The 20400-nt window shown below is 32.0% G+C and overlaps 1 protein-coding gene across 10 annotated transcripts in view; it reads left to right on the top strand.

Moving 5' to 3' along the window:
* The window catches only part of Patronin (calmodulin-regulated spectrin-associated protein patronin), a 102145-nt gene extending 86364 nt beyond the window's left edge, over nucleotides 1–15781 (top strand). For 5 of the 10 annotated variants that reach the window (XM_088228246.1, XM_088228241.1, XM_088228244.1 and 2 more), the window contains 6 exons: nucleotides 207–305; nucleotides 3296–3382; nucleotides 4593–4706; nucleotides 9351–9527; nucleotides 11757–12039; nucleotides 12303–15781. In XM_088228246.1, coding sequence (XP_088084372.1) covers nucleotides 207–305; nucleotides 3296–3382; nucleotides 4593–4706; nucleotides 9351–9527; nucleotides 11757–12039; nucleotides 12303–12447 — 905 coding nt within the window. In that variant the 3' untranslated portion in view covers nucleotides 12448–15781. The remainder of the gene's footprint in view (nucleotides 1–206; nucleotides 306–3295; nucleotides 3383–4592; nucleotides 4707–9350; nucleotides 9528–11756; nucleotides 12040–12302) is intronic. The other 5 variants (XM_088228242.1, XM_088228243.1, XM_088228245.1 and 2 more) reach the window with 5 other exon arrangements.
* The last annotated feature ends 4619 nt before the right edge of the window (nucleotides 15782–20400 follow it).

Below are 20400 nucleotides of genomic sequence, written 5' to 3'. Positions count from 1 at the left end.
AATAAAAAATATTTTATTAAATCGGGTCATCGGTATATGCATGTATTGATATTTTTACCGTTTAGTTGATAAATACTTAGCTTTTTTATCTTTTTATTAATGTGAGCCGCTTAGATTAATTGTGATTAGCTATTTACATTAAATGTTGTTTGTATCGCATGAAATGTATTTTATTGAGTGTTGTATTGGCTTTGCTCTGGTAACAGCTGGGTACAGCCAACCTGCATCTTCTCAGTCCACCATGAGACGAGACTATTATCGCGGGTCACAGGACAGTTTGGCCGACAGGGCGGGTCTCTACAGAGGTAACACATCATGCCGTACTCTGCTCGCCTTTGTCTAACAATATATTGTTACCACTGCACTATCTACTCAAGATATAGCGTGAAATTCTAATTTCTAAAATGTACAATTTTAATAATACCTGAAACAGTAATATAAAAACACATCACTATTCAATTTTCACTCAAATGTATGCAATTCACTACCACGTTGTGATGATGTTAAAAGTCATGTTTTTTTTTTCATTGGCATATTATGTACTTTTGTTCAGAATACGGCGTCAGTTTCTTAATGTAATAATATACTGTTTGTGGTTTTCGCAGGTCAGAATGTTTTTTTTGTATTTTTTTTTACAGTTTGTAGATGTTTCGGTTTATATTTTCATGATTTTCTTTTATTATACTGTTTGAAAACGCCAGAAAAATGTCATTTTTAAGCACATCTGAAACATTAAAATGACAAACAAGCACACTTAATGTATATAAATAATACGAGGGTTGCTACTTAAGTTTTGAGATATGGCAACACCAGTGTGAATATATCAAATCTGACATTGTCATCGTAAAGTTTGCCATTTTTAATGATAAACGTACTCAGAACGTTTTGTCGTATGAGTGATATTTGTGTTGTTTACAGATACTTGAAAAATTAATCTTGTTAAAAAAATGGCACTAAATCGTGAACATTTTCGTGCGATGATTTTCTATGACTTTCGACATGGATTAAACCAACAACAGTGTGCCGATCGACTCACGGCGATTTTTGGTGATGAAGCACCATCTGGAGCCACCGTGTTTAGCTGGTTTTGCGAATTCAATCGTGGTTGCCCTTCGTTACAGGACGAATTTTGTAAAGGTCTTCCAAAATCGGCCGTTGTGCCAGAAAAAATCGATGCTTTGCGTGAAATGATATTGCAAGATCGTCATGTGACATACTGTGAGATTGAGGCATGCTTGGGCATTCGTTCCACTCGCATACATTCAATATTGCATGAACATTTGGTCGTCAAAGAGATTTGTTCGCGTTGGATACCGCATAATTTGACAATCAATCAAAAAAAGCTTGTGTCGATTGGTGCAAACAAATGTTTAAAAAATTCAATTGCGATGCTTCAAAAGACGTTTATAAGATCGTGACAGGCGACGAATCATGGATCTATGCATATGAACCCGAAACTAAACAACAATCGACTGTATGGGTCTTTCAAGATGAGCCAAATCCAACAAAAAATGTTCGCGCATCAAGCACTTCGAAGCAAATCGCCTGTTTTTTCGGAACAACTGGACATGTCGCCACCGTTGCATTAGAGCAACGTAGAACGGTCAATTCTGAATAGTACACCACCATTTGTTTGCCAGAAGTGTTCGGAAAAATAAGGGAAACCAATTGCAGAAGACTAATCATTCTCCACCACGACAATGCAAGCTGTCACACATCAGCTCAAACAAGTGATTTTTTGAGCATTCAAAACATCGAATTGATCCGACCGTCCATCCATCCGCCGTACAGTCCTGATTTGGCACCCGATGATTTTTTCTTATTCCCGCATATCAAAAATAAATTGCGAGGTCAACGTTTTTTGACGCCTGAAGAAGCGGTTGATACGTTCAAATCACATGTTTCGGAGGTACCTCAATCGGACCGGAAAAAGTGCTTGAAAATTGGTTCAAACGCATGCAAAAGTGTATTGATCTTCAAAGGAGAATATTTTGAAAAACAATAAAACCATTTTTGTTTATAAATACTTGTTTTTACTTGTCTATCTCAAAACATAAGTAGCAACCCTCGTATATCTATTCATTTTTATATCACACTAGTTGCTTCTTTGAATTGTTTTTCACATTTTATGTAATATTCATCACATTATACCTTAAATAGCCTAACTGTAACATTTTCTTATTCTTATGTGGTAGCTTTAGTATTATAATTAACCTGTAGTCATTTTTTTGATTGATGCTCAATAACATTTCATTATTTATTCATTTAACATGTACATAAATATTACAATGGACTCTTTTTTCAACACTGTGGATACGTTCCACACAGTGCCATGTAAAAAAAGTATACCAAAAAAATAAAAATGCTGGATAAGTTTCCTGTATAAAAATCAATTTGAGATTTAAAAAAAAATTGTTTACTTTTTATTGTGCCATAATTTTTTTCTTAAATGTGTATACTTAAATAATACTTTTAAAATATCGTAACAAAGATTATTCCCTATTACTATCATATATGTATATTACACTGAAAGTAAGTAAAAGTGCGATGATAATTATATTTTTATTACAGACTGTTAAATTAATGTTCAAAAACATTGAAAAAATGATTTTAGGACCGTGTTATTTAAAACCTCATAAAAAAAAACAGTGTAAAAAGGGAGTCCAGTGTGTTTTTACTATTTCTGTGAATTAATATGATATTTATATATACTTATGTAACACTCTCCTTGACAATAGTGCAACAAAAATGATATGTGGATTTATAAAATAATTTTTCAATCTAACAACAGTTTTAAAATGATCAAATAGTTTGATTCTGTCACAGACTGTTAGCAAAAATTAACTCAACTTAGACCATCATTAGCCAGGTACTCGATGGCAAGCTATAACATAATCGAAACTAATGAGTTGGGGTCCCGCGGCTAGTGTCGCAGACTCACAAATCAGAGGTCCGAATTTCGAACCCTGCTCAACCGCAACTTGATTCCCATCTTTTAATAGCGAGTCATGTACAACTCGTTGAAAATGGCCCTCAAAATGGAAATATTTTGATGAATCATAAGAACGCACATATTTATTTTTCTTCAAAAGATTATAAAAATATTGTGTACTTATTAACAATGTAGAAGCTGTGTTAAAAATAATATATATTACATGTCATTTTACTTGTTACGAGTACTTAATCTAAGGATGGGTAAAATGCTAACTTTGAATTATAATAGAATGTGCATTTTGGGTTTTATTTTAAAAGTACACTTGCGCATTGTTTTCTTTATAAATACAATATGTTTCAGATTCTCCCATAGATGAGAGCCGGGGTATGTCTCCAGGCAGTGGTCCCAGTATATTAGGAAGAAGAGGTTCTTACAAAACATCCCGAGGTACTTTTAATTCTATACCATATTGCTTATATTTGTTATAATCGCTTATAACATAGGAAATTATTTTGTTTTTTATTAAAGAATCTCATCCATTACAGGAGATTATGACTGCATGGTGTGTGCTTGAATAGATTTTTTTTTTTCCGATATCTTAAGGCATGGTGTGTGCTTTAAGCATTGCATATTTATAATTGATTTTAAAACATTATATTAATATTGTTTTACTTATGAAAATATTTATTTCAGTTCTAATATAGTAGATTGATTGAATATCAGGCATGAATAGGTACATTTTAATTTAGTTTTTTACTGCACACTGGTGTAAGATTGCATTATTTTCTTGTGATGTCATCTTAAGTGTTATAATTGATGTCAACACTTTTTAAACATTTTTTTGGGTATTGTTACTGTTCAATAATATTTGTATAAAAAACGACTCAAGATGACAGAACATGAACTAGAAAATATGTAATGTAGAATATAACTTTAAAATATTTTGTTGAATTGCAAAGTGCACAACAAGCTTTATATTGGTTTTAGAAGTCCACAGAATTCCGGCGCTGGGAAATATTGGACCTAGAGTTATCAGTTGAGCCTAAATTTAAATATTATTATTGCACACACATTTCCCATTATGGGGAGTAATTTAATACACATAAATTCCACAATGCCAATCCTTATACTTCATTCATAAACTCGAATGATTACGTATCATCAAAAAATGTATAATTATTTCAATAATTCGCTTAATATCTCATTTGAAGGAGTTTATTGTATGTTTCAATGATAAAATAAGCACGTTTCCGTCTTTATTATCGAAGGTTTTAATGCTGCTTGATTTTAAATAATTTTTCAAATCAATTTCTTAAGTAAATTCAATAAAAAAATATTTAGAAATGCATAAAATTTTTTACTTTCTGTCACAACTGCTTTTGTAAAAAAATATGATTTCTACAAACATGTAATTTAATAAAATAATAATTCTTGTAGGTTTTGTGTAAGAAGATACAGTTTGATGATTCTTTGTAATTAAAAAAATATGTAAAAGTTTGCATACTGTTAATAATGTCCAGTGATATTTAGCGTAAACATCCCAGCCAGGTCTGGTGAATTAGCGATACATTGTTTGGCCGCCCTTTACTGAACAAACACATGACAATGTATTCCTAAATGTATGAGGGAAATGTGTATGAATGTGTGAATCTTTCAGAAAACGTAAATGCGCTGGAGCCACAAAGTCAGACCAGAGGAAGGTCAAAGTATTCCACTTACCAGAATAACTTTAAGACTGGACGGAAGTCTAGCTCTCTCATGAATCTGTGCGGTAAGATGACTCCACCATTGTCAACCAAAGCTTTCCCTCGCTATCACCATTTCATGTTTTGCTCCTGCATTGTGGTGCGTGGTGTGGATGTATTTACTTTGTATTGTTTCACTTTATTTTGGTGGATGGTTTTGTGGTTCTCCAGTTGGTTATGGGTACATTGTATTATGCATATTTTTATTTCTCTAGTTATATGTTACGTAAACACATTTCTTTATTATACTTATTAGTGGCATGTTAATGTGGGAACTGTACTTAGGTGATGGTCGTTTTTGTACTATATTTATCTAATTTATCATTTCTTTTTATATATGTTAATTTAATATTATTTATAAGATGTGTAAATATTCATAAATTTTGGCTAATTAACTTCTATGGAACTGTTATGTTAGGATATATTGTATTAAATAAATGTTTCGTTCTGTGTACTTTATTTTGTATTTATTTGAAGAAACACATATTTATTATACTATTTTATATTATAAATTAATTGATTGTTTATATGTTTACAAAATATTTGAGAATATTCAGGATATGTGCATTTTGCACATGTACAGTATGTAGCATTCTTATTATTTATTTATTTTTGTTTTTTATTACTTATTTAAATTGTATAAACCAAAAAGTTTGTAAAAATCCACTCTGAATGAAATTGAATACGAAAATATTTTTCTGAAGCATAGATAATTTGGTTTCTATTTTATCTGTAAAATATAATTATTTTATGAGTTTTTATAAATAATAAACAAGAGATATTTACTATCAATGAGTGTAGTTATGCAGAAAGGAGCTAGTTCACAAAAGGTCGTATATTTAGGTCAATTCTAAGATCAGCCAAAAACATTCAGACTGCTTTTATAAAAAAATAGTTTGTGATTATAATATAATAATAATATAAACAATAAAAATAATCATCATTCATTCTTTCATCTTTTCAGTCAGAAACACCTTTTGCAATAATGCATATTTCATATAACACTCACAAAATGTATAAATCGAAATCTAATTATACCATATCCGTAAAATTGACTTCTTAGCTACGTGAAATAATAGGTATTTTAATCTATAGGTAATATGTGCATTGTTCATAATTTTTTAAAATATATAACCCTAACGGGTTTTTAAAACACTCTTCTTTTTTTAAATTAAGTATATTATAGTATACATACATATTTATATTATAATAAACACGTTTTCTGTGGCTGACTGACTGCTTTTAGAATAACTACTCATCTTTGAATCATTTGTAACAACCGAAAACAGTCTTCTGTAAAGTTTGTTGTTAATAGTGATGTATTTTAATTACATAATGTGTTAATTGAAAACATATTTGCGTTTTGTAATATATATATATTTTTTACATATTTATATATATTTTGATGTAATATTATTTCTAAGAACTAACTGTCTCTTAAGTTATTCTTACCCTCAAGTTCTGCATACTCTCCAAATTCTTTATTCCAGATGTTTTGTATTGAATTATGTGTCTAATATTAAAAAATCAATTCTTCTTATTCTGCATGGCTTCATTCCTTTTAATTGTTCTGATTTGCACATTTATTTTCAATTTTCATGTGTTTCATGTTGTAAATCAGTCTTTATGGATTATGTATTTATTTCTGCTAAACAAAACCTTTATATGTGCATTTGAATAAATATAAAGGATACATATTTGAATCGGGTTGTGGTACCGTGGCTAGTGTCATGTACTTACGGATTAGAGGTCCGAGGTTCGCACTTCACTCTACCCCAACTTGATTCTCATTTTCTAATAGTAAGTTATTTGGGTGAATTATAAGAATGCAAATATACTTTTTTTTAAATAAAGTATTTACCCTTTTGTCATATAATGTATCTTTAGTTATTGAATTTGTTCTGTTGAATTGAACAGAATTGTCATTTTTAAAATATAATATGTATCTATAATCATTAAGGATAAACATATATATTATTAAGTTGAGTATATTACATATATTATATTTCTAAGGTGATGGGTTATACAGATGCTTTAAAATAATATATAAATTTGTGAGATAGGTAATATTAATAAGGTCAAAAATAAAAATACATATATGCTTAACAGCAAAATTCTATCACTAACCATGAATTTTAAATTTATGGTTTTACTATCGTTAACAATGAAATCAGAATAATTTTTGTCTAATCTATTAAATTTACAAAAATTATATGGCTAAGACAGTTTTATTTGAATCATTGGTAAATACATTTTTAAAAATTCTATCTCGATTTTCATGCACACTCTTATTATATTTGTGTTGTAGCCCTTAAAGTGATGTCGACCTAAAAATGGTCTCATGCTGGAAAATGATTCCACTGTCCACTACTATTTTACCTTTTTAAATCTTTGTTTGTCAATTAATGCGAAAAAAAATGCAAACTGAACATATTAAAGTAAAATTTTATTGATTGTATTAAAAAATCATAAAATTTACCACAATTTTCAAGATTACCAGAAATCACAACAATATATTATGAGTTTTCTTTGAATTAAAATCTGAATTAAATATTAGATGCGGAAAGGGCCCAATCAAATATGCAGTGTAAAATCAAAATTAACTATAAATAATATGGGGCATCTTCGTGTACTCACTATTTACAAAATATTTTAACTGTTTAGGGAAATTCCTTGCGGACCAATTGCAAAAAAATGCAAAATTATGTTTTTTCCTCTACATTATATTTCTTATGTATACATTTCTATATCCAGTCCAATTAAAATTAAAACAACTTTTTTTACAAGAAGTTGATCTCTATTATTTTTTGTTTTTTTGTTGCTTCTGTAGATAAATCCTGATGACAAAAAGCAATTCTGTTAATCTGCTAAAAACAAAAAAAAAATATTTGCTTTTTTATTTGAAATGTTTTGTGGTAGGTACCATACAGTCAAAGGTAGTTTACCTGAGATTGCTTTTGAAATTCGTGTTGCTTTTTCTCTCTTATAACTTATTTTTCAATGCAATATGTAAATATTTGTGACATATTGAATAAACGGATATCACACAAGACCGATTTTGAAACTCGTAAATAAAAAGTGTTTTTTTTTTCATCACAACAGGCCAGGAGGCCCATTTACAGTGGTGACTGACAGTACAAAATACTCAAGCTTGGAAAAAATCACATTTAATTTTTGTGATCTCACTGGGAATCAAACCCAGAACCCTCCGTGTGTAAGACAAGCGTCTTAGCTATTACACACGGGGGCCGCCAATATATTCATGACTATAAAAAAAAAATTGGGAAAATATAACTCTTTTTAATGGAAATATTTGACTGGTGGAAAAAGGCATTCATGCTGTCCTTTTGAGGTTTGATAAAATCGATACCAGATTTTACATTTCTCAACCATTTGGTCTAATGGTTTATATCTGTTAAATCAACAGAATTTTAATTAAAAATTATTATTGCTAAAGTAAAGATTTGAAACATTTTGTTTTCTGGTTGTTCTGTGGTCTAGTCCCCGGTCAACAAATAGTCATACATTTGTATATAAACATAATACTATTGGGTTTCTGACAGTAAATATAGTTTTCATAGAATTGTATATTCAGGTATTGAATTATTAGATTACTTTCTATTAGGTGTTGATTATTTTTTTAATTCATGTCTTGCATGCTAAATATGAAATTTTGTAACGTTTATAGAGTAAGCAAATTGGTTTACTTCATAGTAATTCATTACTGTAATATTTTTAATTTATAGAGATGGATGAAATAATGTTAAATTCAAGATGATCCACTACACAGTCAATACATGACTTAATATGCATGACATTTTAAAGAGTATTCAATAAAATTGATTTTGTTAAGTAGATATGAAATTTTACTTGCTTAATGATACAAACATAAATTTCACGGTATTTCAAAAACTATTGCATTGTTGCAAGAAATTGAAAGATATGCAGAGTGGCGAATTTTATCTAATGTGTAAAGTGATCATTTAAACCACTTAAATTACTTAAATTAGTGGAATAATTGTGGTTATATTTTGTGTCAATTACTATAACACTTTATGTACTTCTTATCCAAATATTGTAAGAGCCCTCTGGGCGTTTATAAATAAATAGGTCCTGTAACTATCTAGATTTCAGAATCCTATTACACTCAAACCTTTTTTTGTTCGGTAGATGCGTTCTGTAGAAAATCACACCAAAAAGCAATGATTTACATAGAAAAAGTGAAGATACATTCCATGAATTTTAAAAACTGCTTAACTTTGAAACAGCAAGTTAAAATATATCTAGAATCACATAAAAAAAAGAAAATAATGTCGCATTAAAAATTACTTTTAAAATCTTTATTAACATTATTATGATCGATTGTTCGGATTTTCTTGTTTCTTCAAAACACTGCCACATGTGCCAATGTCACCTTGCAATAAACAGCGAAACACTGGATTTCGGACAAAAAATATGTGAACAATGCATTGTCAATTACATAATTACATTTTTTTTTTAAATTGCTAAAAAAACACATTACTTTGAAATCGCACAAAAAGAACTTTGAGTGTAAATAAAAAGATGCTTGTTTCTGGAGTTACCTATCTATTAAGTGTTAGTTGTTGTCACTGTTGTTAGTTGTGATTATGGGTATGTATAGCTCCCTCTGTAAGCGTATTGTGGTACAGATTCTGGTTTGGGTCGGGCCACGCCCCCCCGGCGCGCCCCTTCCCCCGGCCTGCGTGCCCTTCCCTCCCCCTCGGGCCCCGGCTCCCTGCCTCCGGGGCTGGTCACGAAGCGGAGGACATTTGACGACGGATCCAGCGACATCAGCTCTACTCCCAGCTCCATCATGGACTACTCTGGTTCGTATGGCCAATCTTGAAATACTATTTGCTCCCAATTTACACGTGCAATACTTAATTCAATAGAAAAATACTGAAGTAGTGAAGTTTTTTTCCCTCTTTTTTTATGAAAGCACGAATATGTTTTTATTCATAACAATCAAAATTGTTAAGTGATTTTAAATAATTTGTTAATGTTATATAGTAATATCGAAATTAAGACTCCGTTTATTTGACTAGTAATAGGCTTATCTAATCAACGGGAGTGCGTAAATATTTTTTGATCTGTTATTTTCACGTGGTCTGTAAATAAATAAATAATTAATATGCGTCAAAATAAAAGACCTCTGAAACAGTGTTTCTGTTTTCTTTGAAATATTTAATGTTATTAAAAGTGTATATCAAACTATTGTATTTTTAAATTTGTAATAGGAATATGCAGTTTTTGTCTACATACATGTCTATGCATCTTTAATGACCGTTTTCTGTATAATGTATTATACGTTGAAGGCTCTGTGCGTATGCATTATCTGTGGAAAAAATATGATTTTCACTAAATTTTTGTTTATATGAAAAAAAATATTATGAATTTAGGGCCCCGAGCTATGGTTTTATCCTGTCTTCGTGAAATAGTGAGCAAAATTAAATACATACTTGTGTACTATCTGGTATCAGCATGTTAAATTATCACTTACTAACTTACATTTCTAATTCATTTCAGTTTGGATTGATTTTAGACTTTGAATTTTTTGTTTCATGTAACGAAGGCTGTTCTAATAATGGCTTGCTTTAACAAAACTGCATTAATTAACTACCAATTTATAATAAATAATAGCATCATAATTTAAATTTATTTCAACAGAGAGGGAAAAAGTTTTCGAGAAGAAATTTAGAAGTCTAGGCATTTACAGGGCTTATGACCTGTCATTGGCTGGTTTAAGTGGCCACTTTACACACTGTGTAACATTCACCATTCTGCCCATGTTTGAACATCCACATTTCCTCAACTCTTCCATCTGTTGACTTTTGTGAAGTGAAAGAGCTGAAACCTTTATCACGTGGGTGAGATTCATCCGGCTGAACCAAATCACCTACTAGGCAACGCCTGGAAACAATTTTCCAATTTTTATACTTCTTCTTTTACCAGGTAGTAATTCAGCCAGAAATCCAGCCAGTCTGCAAGCATTTGGACATAATCAAACATTGTTGCATCATAATTTGGCTAATTTTTTACAGCAGACATCTCGATAATTCATTATTATTATAAACAGAAAAGATCATTGACATTATGGTGCAAACTTTTGAAGTGTACATGTTTCTTTTTTAATGGTTAAAGAAATTAACTCTAGATTTTTATAAATATTAAAATTAACCGACTCTCAATGACAGGGGTCGGTGCTAAATGAGCCCCTAACGTCACCGCGACCTGTGTAGTTTTTTTATTAAACATTAATTATTGTTTATTGAGTATTTCATTGTACAATTTGAATAATTTTAGAATACATTATAACCAAATTATAACATAGGAGGTGTTTTCAGAAAATGACGGGAATTTTTCAATTTCGCGGGTTTGGAGAGTCCGATTATGTTGGTATATATGCCAACATAATCGGACGAGATGGCTCCTGCAATGGTAGCCGAAATGTCGGAACAAATCCAACACAAGGTATCACCCAAAAAAGAAACATATTTATAAAAACATGTCTAACCTCAGCGGCTGCCACAGACAAAGTAAACAATGAATACAGCTGAAAATTTTAGCATACTTCAGGAGCATGTATACCAACATAAGAAAAATAAATATAATCGGACTTTTCAAACCCGCGAAATTAAAAAATTCCTGTTATTTTCTGAACACACCTCATACATATAATTTAGTTATAATGTATTATAATAATATAGATGTCTTATATATAAATTTTTGAATAAAATTAATAATAATGCAATTGAATTATGCAGTTGGACAGAAGGGAATAGTAGTAATAGCTGATAATGTTTTTTTGGGTTATTATGCCTTGTGTAATTTATTATTTTTGCCGATGCTTACGACAGCATCGCCGAGTCCATCAGCTGGATGCAGTCTGATACATGAGATCAAGAAGGACGAACCACACACGGCAGTATCCAAAAGCCTGTTAAAATCTAAGAACATTTATTGTAGCTGCCGATACTTATACGTAATTGTAGACAAACTAAAAAGGTAGTAAAATGGTAGTAAATTTGTAAAATCCCTTTATTATTTTTATTCAGGTCCTCGCTTGTACAAGCAGCCTGCAACAAAGTCCAACCGCGGCATAATGCTGAATGCTGTGGAATACTGCGTGTTCCCTGGAGCTGTCAACAGAGAAGCTAAGCGAAGAGTATTGGAAGAAATTAACAGCTCGGAGAGTAAACACTTTCTCGTGCTGTTCCGTGATGCTGGTTGTCAGTTCCGCGCTCTCTACTCCTTCTGCCCCGATCGTGAAGAGGTTTATAAACTCTACGGTACAGGGCCCCGACAAGTTAACGATAGAATGTTTGATAAGTTTTTCAAGTGAGTATTTTTAAAGCTATAGTAGATTCATAACCCGATTTCTTTCAGTTTTGACTGTTATATTTCTCGTCTAAATGTAAATATTTTTTGAATGAAATGTAATTTTAAGCAATGTTCTATATTAATTTCCTGCTGTGCCTGTGCGCTCTGTAGCTGCAATTCTGTACCTAAGTGACAACAATGACGGTCCTTAAATTGATTATTTTTATTTCATAGTTGGATGTGTAATATTCTAATAAATAAAATGATACAATTGCTTTCAGGTACAATTCTGGAAGTAAATGCTTCTCACAAATACACACCAAACACCTGACGGTTACTATAGACGCATTTACAATCCACAATTCCCTGTGGCAGGGAAAGAAGGTCCAGCTGCCCAGTAAGAAGGATATGGCACTAGTTATTTAAGTTACCTAGTCGCCACCCACGAGTCAAAACATCACATTAATATTCACATAGACAGATCAAGATGATCTTGTCTATATTTTTTATAAGATGCAAATGACATTCTTTTAAGATTTTTCAGTTTCATAGTTTAACAACTGAAATTCACTAACAACTTGGATAGTATGTTTGTGTTGTAATTTTTCATGTATCTAAAAATAACTGGTACCGGTTTCAGACAACTTTTATATGACTTTGATAAAATAAAACACTAATGTTTTTATTACTTTGATAATTTTTCTCTAATTATTAAAATATTTTTCTCTTAAAAACCAAATGTAAATGTACTTCAACAATTGATTATATTGTGTGTGGTTCCTTAAGAGGACCTTGTTAAATATTAAAATCAACATTATTTAATTTGATTAACAGATTTTTGAGAGAGCTCTATACATATTATATATTACGATTTTGTAACGAGAATACTGGTTTTGTATTTTTTATATTAAATATAAAAATGCCTTGTCATACATGTATTATTTCCTATAGTAATATGTTTGACATCTCCTGAAATCTTCATGAATGATACAATGCTCCTTGATAATTTTTATAATATTATATGTATAATCGTATGTATTATTATTAACTGTTGTCATTACATATGTTTTAGTAATAATGTACCTATTGTTATTTTTTGTATAGATAATGTTTGGATTATAAAAAGGAGATGTTCTATCTAAAGGATTTGGCTGTTTTATGGTTAGTCGAGAAATAATAATGTGAATATAACTTCTTATTTGAATATACATACTTAAATATATAATTCAACCTTAAAACATTTACCAAATTTTATTTTCAATTTCGTATGGACCATTATTTCTATAACAAATAATATATTATTCAAGATGTGATACATATTTTGAGAATCAGTAAATTATTAATATATTTGTAATGTCTACTTTTTTTTATTTTGGTTTAGTCAATTCAATATTGCCATTTTTGGATTATTTTACGTTTTTGTTTGTTAAAATATTTTGATATACAACATAATATTTAAATATTGCCATCAGCACTTTTGCATGTTAACATTTGTTGAAAAAATTGTTATCGGCTAAATGTGTTATAAAATTCATATCATTCATGAATAACTTAATTGAAAAATGTAGGAATCTAGATGTCGCTGTGAATCCATCACTAGATTTTTTTATAATATGAAAATTATAATGTTTTTTAAATCACTCCATTTCTCGATATGCAAGACCTACATGATATGAAGTATTTTCAATCATCAAAAATAAAACCAGTGTTTTCCGGCGTACATGAAAAAGTCTTCGTAGTATGTATATATCTAAAGTTACGAAAGTTTCCTCTGAAATGTAATCAATGAAGACTTACGGGTGATGGATTTCAATCGACAGTGTATAATACATTATATACAACAGTTTATACGCAACTAGACACATTCTGAATTACTTTACTGCCCAATTCTAAGTTCTATAATACCCATGACAGTTAGTGTAAAAGTTTCTTTAAATATATGTAGTATATCAATACCAATATTGAAGTTTTGTTTGGATACAAAATGATTAATATTTTGGTTGTGAATTGTTTGCTTCTCAGTTCTAAATATTATTAATGCAGATATAGCGAATGTGTGTGTTAATAATCTTGTACCTTTTTCTTATGATTATTGTGAGTATGATTTTTTAATTGTATGAATATTTATTTTATGTCACGAATGATTTATCCCTCTCTAGAATAAGTCAGCGGTGAAAATGATGTTTAGGAAAAATAGTATCTAATGGAGATTATAAGATTTGCGAGTGTACGAGCGCATTATGTGTGATGGCTTATTCTTCTCCTAGAGAAAACAGCTTATAACTCAGTTAAGTAATACATATATACCGCAGTTGATTGTTTAATATCCACTAAATTACTATAATATTGTTATAAATTTGTATGGCGAATAATGGCCCTTTATATTTTCTATTCGGCTTCGCCATTGCTACACCGCAGTGAGTAGAAAGGCTGTAGAAGTCCGTTCAAACATTACATACACAGGTTGCGATGTTTATCCGAGTCTCATACAGATGAGAATGGAACATCGCAGACTCCTCTGTTTATACGCAACACTCGCTTCTAGTGTGTAATGTTTATTCTCAGATTAATAAAACAATATGTATTGTTACACTTAGTAAATTATAATTTTCTAATTGATTCGTAATACGCATTAAATAAATCCATCATTAATATGTGTTATTTGTACTTGTACTAATTATATTGCAAATGACTCTGAATTTGTTAATCCACTACTTAAAGTATGTAACAGTGTATCTTGGTAATAAAAAATATGTAAAATCTATGAAAATTTTCCGAGTTTTCATAACGACTAATAATAATTCACTACACTACAAACTGATTGTTTATAACAACACATGAAAACAATATTATATTCTCCCTTAGCCAGATATGTATGTAATTCTTAAAATCTACACAACTTGATAAACATGCCATCAGTTAAGCTAAATATAATTCAAGTGATGTAAGTAAATAGAAAAATATTTCAATCATACAGCTGCTAGGAATGGAATCCAAACATCTGTGGCATTAGCAATGACTTTCCTATCTAAACAATTTATTTCTGTGTAATTTCAAAGACTTGTGTGATGTGAACTATTAATTTATGGAAATGATACCAAATGAAATTTGCACAATGAACCGGAGTGTTGGTATTTATTGTAATGGTCACATAATGAAAGTTGGTATTAGTTGGGAATTAGTCACATTAAGATGAGCCCTGGGGTGGTATTCTGAATCTTCTCTCTTCTGAACCTCCTAGAGAGTGATTAGTTTACGGATTTTTTTTTTACATTCGTTTACACTTTGATTCATATCTGGCCACACTGATGGTTAAACGTCAAATAAATATTAACACGTGAAATCAAACACTTACGAGTACTGAGGTTGAATTGACCAAACCGCATTTGTTTTATTCCATTTTTAAACAATTTTATACAACATTTGATGTTTAATCATCTGTGTTAGCATTATATGAAGCAAAGTGTTGTTATATCAAAAAATAAAAATCCTCAAATTAACCACTCTCTAGGGGGTAGAGAAGATTCAGAATACCACTACTGGTTGCACTGTATGTGAATAGATACAACAATGTTTTATAATTTATTTTCAACGAGGGCAGTTTTATAACCTTTGTAAATATTGTGTTTTTCTACATGCAAATATTTATTAAAAATAATAATTTCAGTCTGAAAGTACTCGAATTATTGGTCATATTGTATTGTTTTAATCGAATTTATTAAAAAATATAACAAGAATAATATTAAATTTCATAAATTAATTGACAGTGTTTTATTTTCCTTTATACTGGAACTCAAAATACATAACCCGACAGTAAATAAAGTACATCGGGCTTAAGAGACTGCCTACTTTGTAGAGCGTCGTCTCTGTCGTACGAGTCCGGTATCTTTATGAATGACAAAGACGAGGCTCTACAAAGCCGATAAGGCCGGCAGTCTCGTTCTTAAGTCCAACGTCCTTTATTCAATGCCGGCTGCTGTAACACCATTACACAAATAAAATGCCAACACGAGAATGTCAAAGTTCTTCGAAAAGGTAATAAATAGTAGGTATATAGATAACTATATATAATATTTTTACTCTCCAGGCGATTGGTGGATGTTCAGTCTGTATTAAAAGCAATGTAACAAAAACCTTAATGCATTTTGCAATACAAAAATGTTTTTCTTTTTTATTGATGAGTTGAAGATGTGGTACCGCAGAGTAAAATTGTCTATTGAAACACGATTTTTAATACAGGCGTCAAAATTAAGTATGCTATGAAATAATAAAAAATTGGTAAATGATTTTTCACATTGGTTTACAAGGTCCCAAAAGATACTTAATGTTTTTTTTATCTTTCGAAAACTCTCTTGGTAAAAGCCAAAAGATTTTCTGCGTATATGCCTATCTGCAAAAAGCATTTTATAGGGTCGGCAGAGATAAATTATGGAAGGTGTTATCGAAGTATGGAGTGAACGGCAATCCGACACAGGCTACTGATTCTCTATACAAGGACAGCACGGCATGTGTTAGGGTAAATGGATCATACGCATCATGGTTTGACATTCCTAAAGAAGTCAGACAGGGATATGTGATGTCAGTGTGTCACCATGCTGTTAAACGTGTATTTAGATAACTGTATGAAAGAAGTGAAAGGTTTTTAAGAATGGGAGCAAAAATGGGTGATTTAACTGTCAATTGTCTTTTGTATGCTGATGATGTCGTGCTTCTTGCTAGCAACAAAGAGAACCTGCAATTCTTGGTATCAAAAGGAATTCTGGGGAGCGGTTTGCCGATGAATGTCGATAAATCAGATGTGATGGTTTTTTAAAGAAATTAAAGTACATTTGACCAAATTCGAGATCACTGTGAATGAGGTTATACTAAAACAGGCAGAGGAATTTGTGTTTCTGGGAAGTATGTTTACTAGGAATGGAATGACTGAGAAAGATATTGAAAGGAGGGTGAGTGACGAGAACAGTGTGAACGGTGCACTTAAATCAATCTTGACAAATAAATGTTTGTCGCAGGAGGTAAAATTGGCAGTTCATAATTGAGTCCCGGTGCTGGTCCTTACGTACAGTAGCAAAGTATGAAATTTGAAAAATAAGGATGAAAGTAGGCTGAATGCTGTCAAAATGTGATCTCTTAGGCGAATGTGTGGTAAAACTATGCACGATAGGTGCACAAATGTCGAGATCTGTACATTATGTAAGGCTGAGATAAGCATTCTCGACAAAATCTAGAAGGGAGTTCTGCGATGGTTTGGACATGTAGTACAAATGGACAGCGAAAGAACGATTTACGATTCAAATGTTGATAGATGCAGACATCGAAGAAGACTGAGAAAGACATGGCTTGACCAAATCCAACAACTACTTGAAGACAGACATGTAAAAAGTTGGAATAATCGGCACGCGTGCATGAGAAGACGTATAAATGTAGAGGTCTGTATGCAAAGACACAGAGTTTTATGGCGTTCTATTCTCTCTGCCTAACCTTGCGGAGAAACGGTGTGATGGTTTATTTGTTTGTTTGTAGTTTTGTATGAATATAAAAGATCTTAAAATTAGCAAAAATATTAACTTTCACAATAAATAACACTACCTACAGATTATTTATTTTTAGACCTACATTATTTATGAATGTTTTAAAAATAAAACACTTAAAATTAAAAATAATTGAGGTAGGTACATATTTATCATCATCATTCTCTTTCTGCACCAAATGGTGCATAGGGAACTGTATTGGTACACCAATCGTAGCGTATCTTTATCATTTTGGTTACATGAAGGTAAAATGCTCGGCCTTACGCTTTAGGTACCAGCCCAGGGACTATATCTGAATAAAATATTCTGGTGTGAAAACACCCTTTTAAATAAATATTTCATATCAAATATGCCGGGAATCGAACTCTTGCATGGTAGACAAACGCGCTGACCATTATACCACGAGGCCAACGGCCACGAGAGCGTTTAAAATACCAAAGCCCAGTGCTGATATTCCAAACGCTCTCGTGGCCGTATTATCTCGAATATTTACATGCAAAATACACGAGAAAAACCGTTTTCTCGTCCCACGAGAGTGGTTCAGAATAGCACCCCGAATGTGATACGTTTTTATCGATTTTAATATCAAAACCACAAAAAACATTTAACGGTTTTTATAATAAATTTAATCAAACACGTAGGTAATGTAAATGACATACAAATTGACATTTTAGGCCTTATAGAACCTATTAATATCCTTAGAGTATATACATATATACTCTAAGTTAATATCACAGTTTTGTCCACTTTGAAAATATGTTTCAAATAAATCGCGATGCGTAGGGGAACAGAGGGCACAGTGGTTAGTGGGGTACAGTGAATAATGAATAATAACACACAAACTATTGGTCACACACACATACTCCGTTTGTACGGACGAAAGTTCTAGTCATTCCCCAACTTCTAAGCGGCAAGCTGTCGCGAGTAAAAGACGTGTTGTGCTCTACTTGATGAATTGTATGTTGACTTTTTTTTTTAACACTTGATTCTGAATGGTTTTTACCTAATTTACTCAATGATCTCTTGTTTTATCTTAAATGGTGTTTGGTTAAGCTGTGATAATTGAGTAACTGCTATTTATGTTGTGAATGAAATTTCTGCTTTTAAAATATTTATTTACAAAAGGACTCTGTGGGGTAGAGTGGTTAAAATGAATTGGGGGCACAGTGGTTAATTTATCCATAGTGCCCACAGGTACTTTTCTCACTCACTTTTGTTCAGATTCCTGTCTCAGAACATGATACGCAACCGAGAACGGAAGACAAATATCGGACAACATGGAGAAGACAAAATTAAAGAGGCCATTGAGTTGGTACGACAAGGCGATAAAATATACGAAGTTGAAAAAGGTCGAAACATACTCTACACCACACTATAGATATTATCACAAAACCCAAAACGAAGAGAGCCAAAGGTTCACACCGAATTATGCTAGCAGAAAGATTTTTACAGAGAGTCAAGAAAAAACTTTGGTAGATTATATTATATCATGTTCCCAAATGTTTTATGGACTGACAACTATCGAAGTTCGTCGGCTCGCATACGAAATGGGAGTGCAGAATAATATATCAATCCCCAAAAGTGGCACGTAACAAAACTTGCGGGAATCGACTGGTTGTTTCATTTTAAAAAGCACCATCAAACTTTGAGTTTAATACCCGTATGCAGAGACAAACCTTAAGCTGAGGAGAGTACATTCTACTGTCTTCACTTTCAGGTTATTCTCTGCATTTGAAATTAGAATGTACTTTCCTCACCTTAAGTTTTGTCTCTGCATACGGGTATAAAGGTCCCAGAAGGATGCAGCTTGAGTAGAGCTACTTCATTCAACAGGCATAATGTCAATATTTTTTATGATAACCTCTGGAATGTTATGCAAAGAGAACCAACTTTCGGTAATGGCACTAGAATTTTTAATCCGAACGAAACCAACACGATGACTGTACAAAAATCCGCAAAAGTGTTGGCGGTCCGTGAGCAAAAGCAGGTTAACAAAGTCACCAGTGCAGAAAAGGGAACGCTCGTGACGACCTGCTACATCATCAGTGCTTTGAGACACGCTCTTACACCGGTAATGATATTCTCCCGAGTACATTTTAAAGAACATATGTCAGCTGGGGCTCCAATTGGGACCTTGAGACTTACCAATCCATCTGGATGGATGAATAGTGCACTGTTTGTGAAAACGATGGAACATTTTATCAAAAGTTCACAAAGTAACAAAGAAAACCCATTACTTTTCACTATGGACAACTATGAAGCCCACATTTGCATCGAAGCACTTAACCTGGCAAAAGAAAACGGAGTCACAATTTTGACCGTCCCACCTCACTCTACAGGTAAACTTCAGCCCTTAGATGTAGCTCTATTCAAACCCTTTAAAGTTGCTTACAATTCGGCAGTTGACAGTTGGCTCACGAGAAATCCTGGTAAAATATTCTCAATTTATGAAGTAGCTCAAGCTGTCCAAGAAGCCCACTTGAAGTCCATGACGCCTATAAATATATGCAGTGGTTTCCAAAGCACAGGAATATTTCCTCATAATCGAGACATATTTACAGACCTTGATTTTGCACCTAGTGCAGTAACAGATAGGGACATTGGACCACTTAATATCAACCTAACAGCAAGCAGCTCAACCTCTGATAATCAAGAGCAGCAGCGCAGCGATTCTTTTGCAAGAGACTCCACGGTTCTTCCTTTAGAAGATTTTCCATTACGGCAATCGGAGTGCCCCTCTCCTTCCATCTTTATAAATCCTAACTCAAGAACTGCTTCGCCCATTGTTTTTAGTTCCACGGTCAACTCGCGAATCCTGGAAAGGCATTCAACATCGAAAAAGTTTGTC

This window comes from Micrasema longulum, unplaced genomic scaffold (genome assembly GCF_059751315.1).
Source record: "Micrasema longulum isolate JH-2025_06_02 unplaced genomic scaffold, ASM5975131v1 h1tg000571l, whole genome shotgun sequence".
Taxonomy (NCBI): domain Eukaryota; kingdom Metazoa; phylum Arthropoda; class Insecta; order Trichoptera; family Brachycentridae; genus Micrasema; species Micrasema longulum.
Note: the sequence above shows the minus strand (reverse complement) of the source record. Positions and strands in the feature narration are given on the sequence as shown.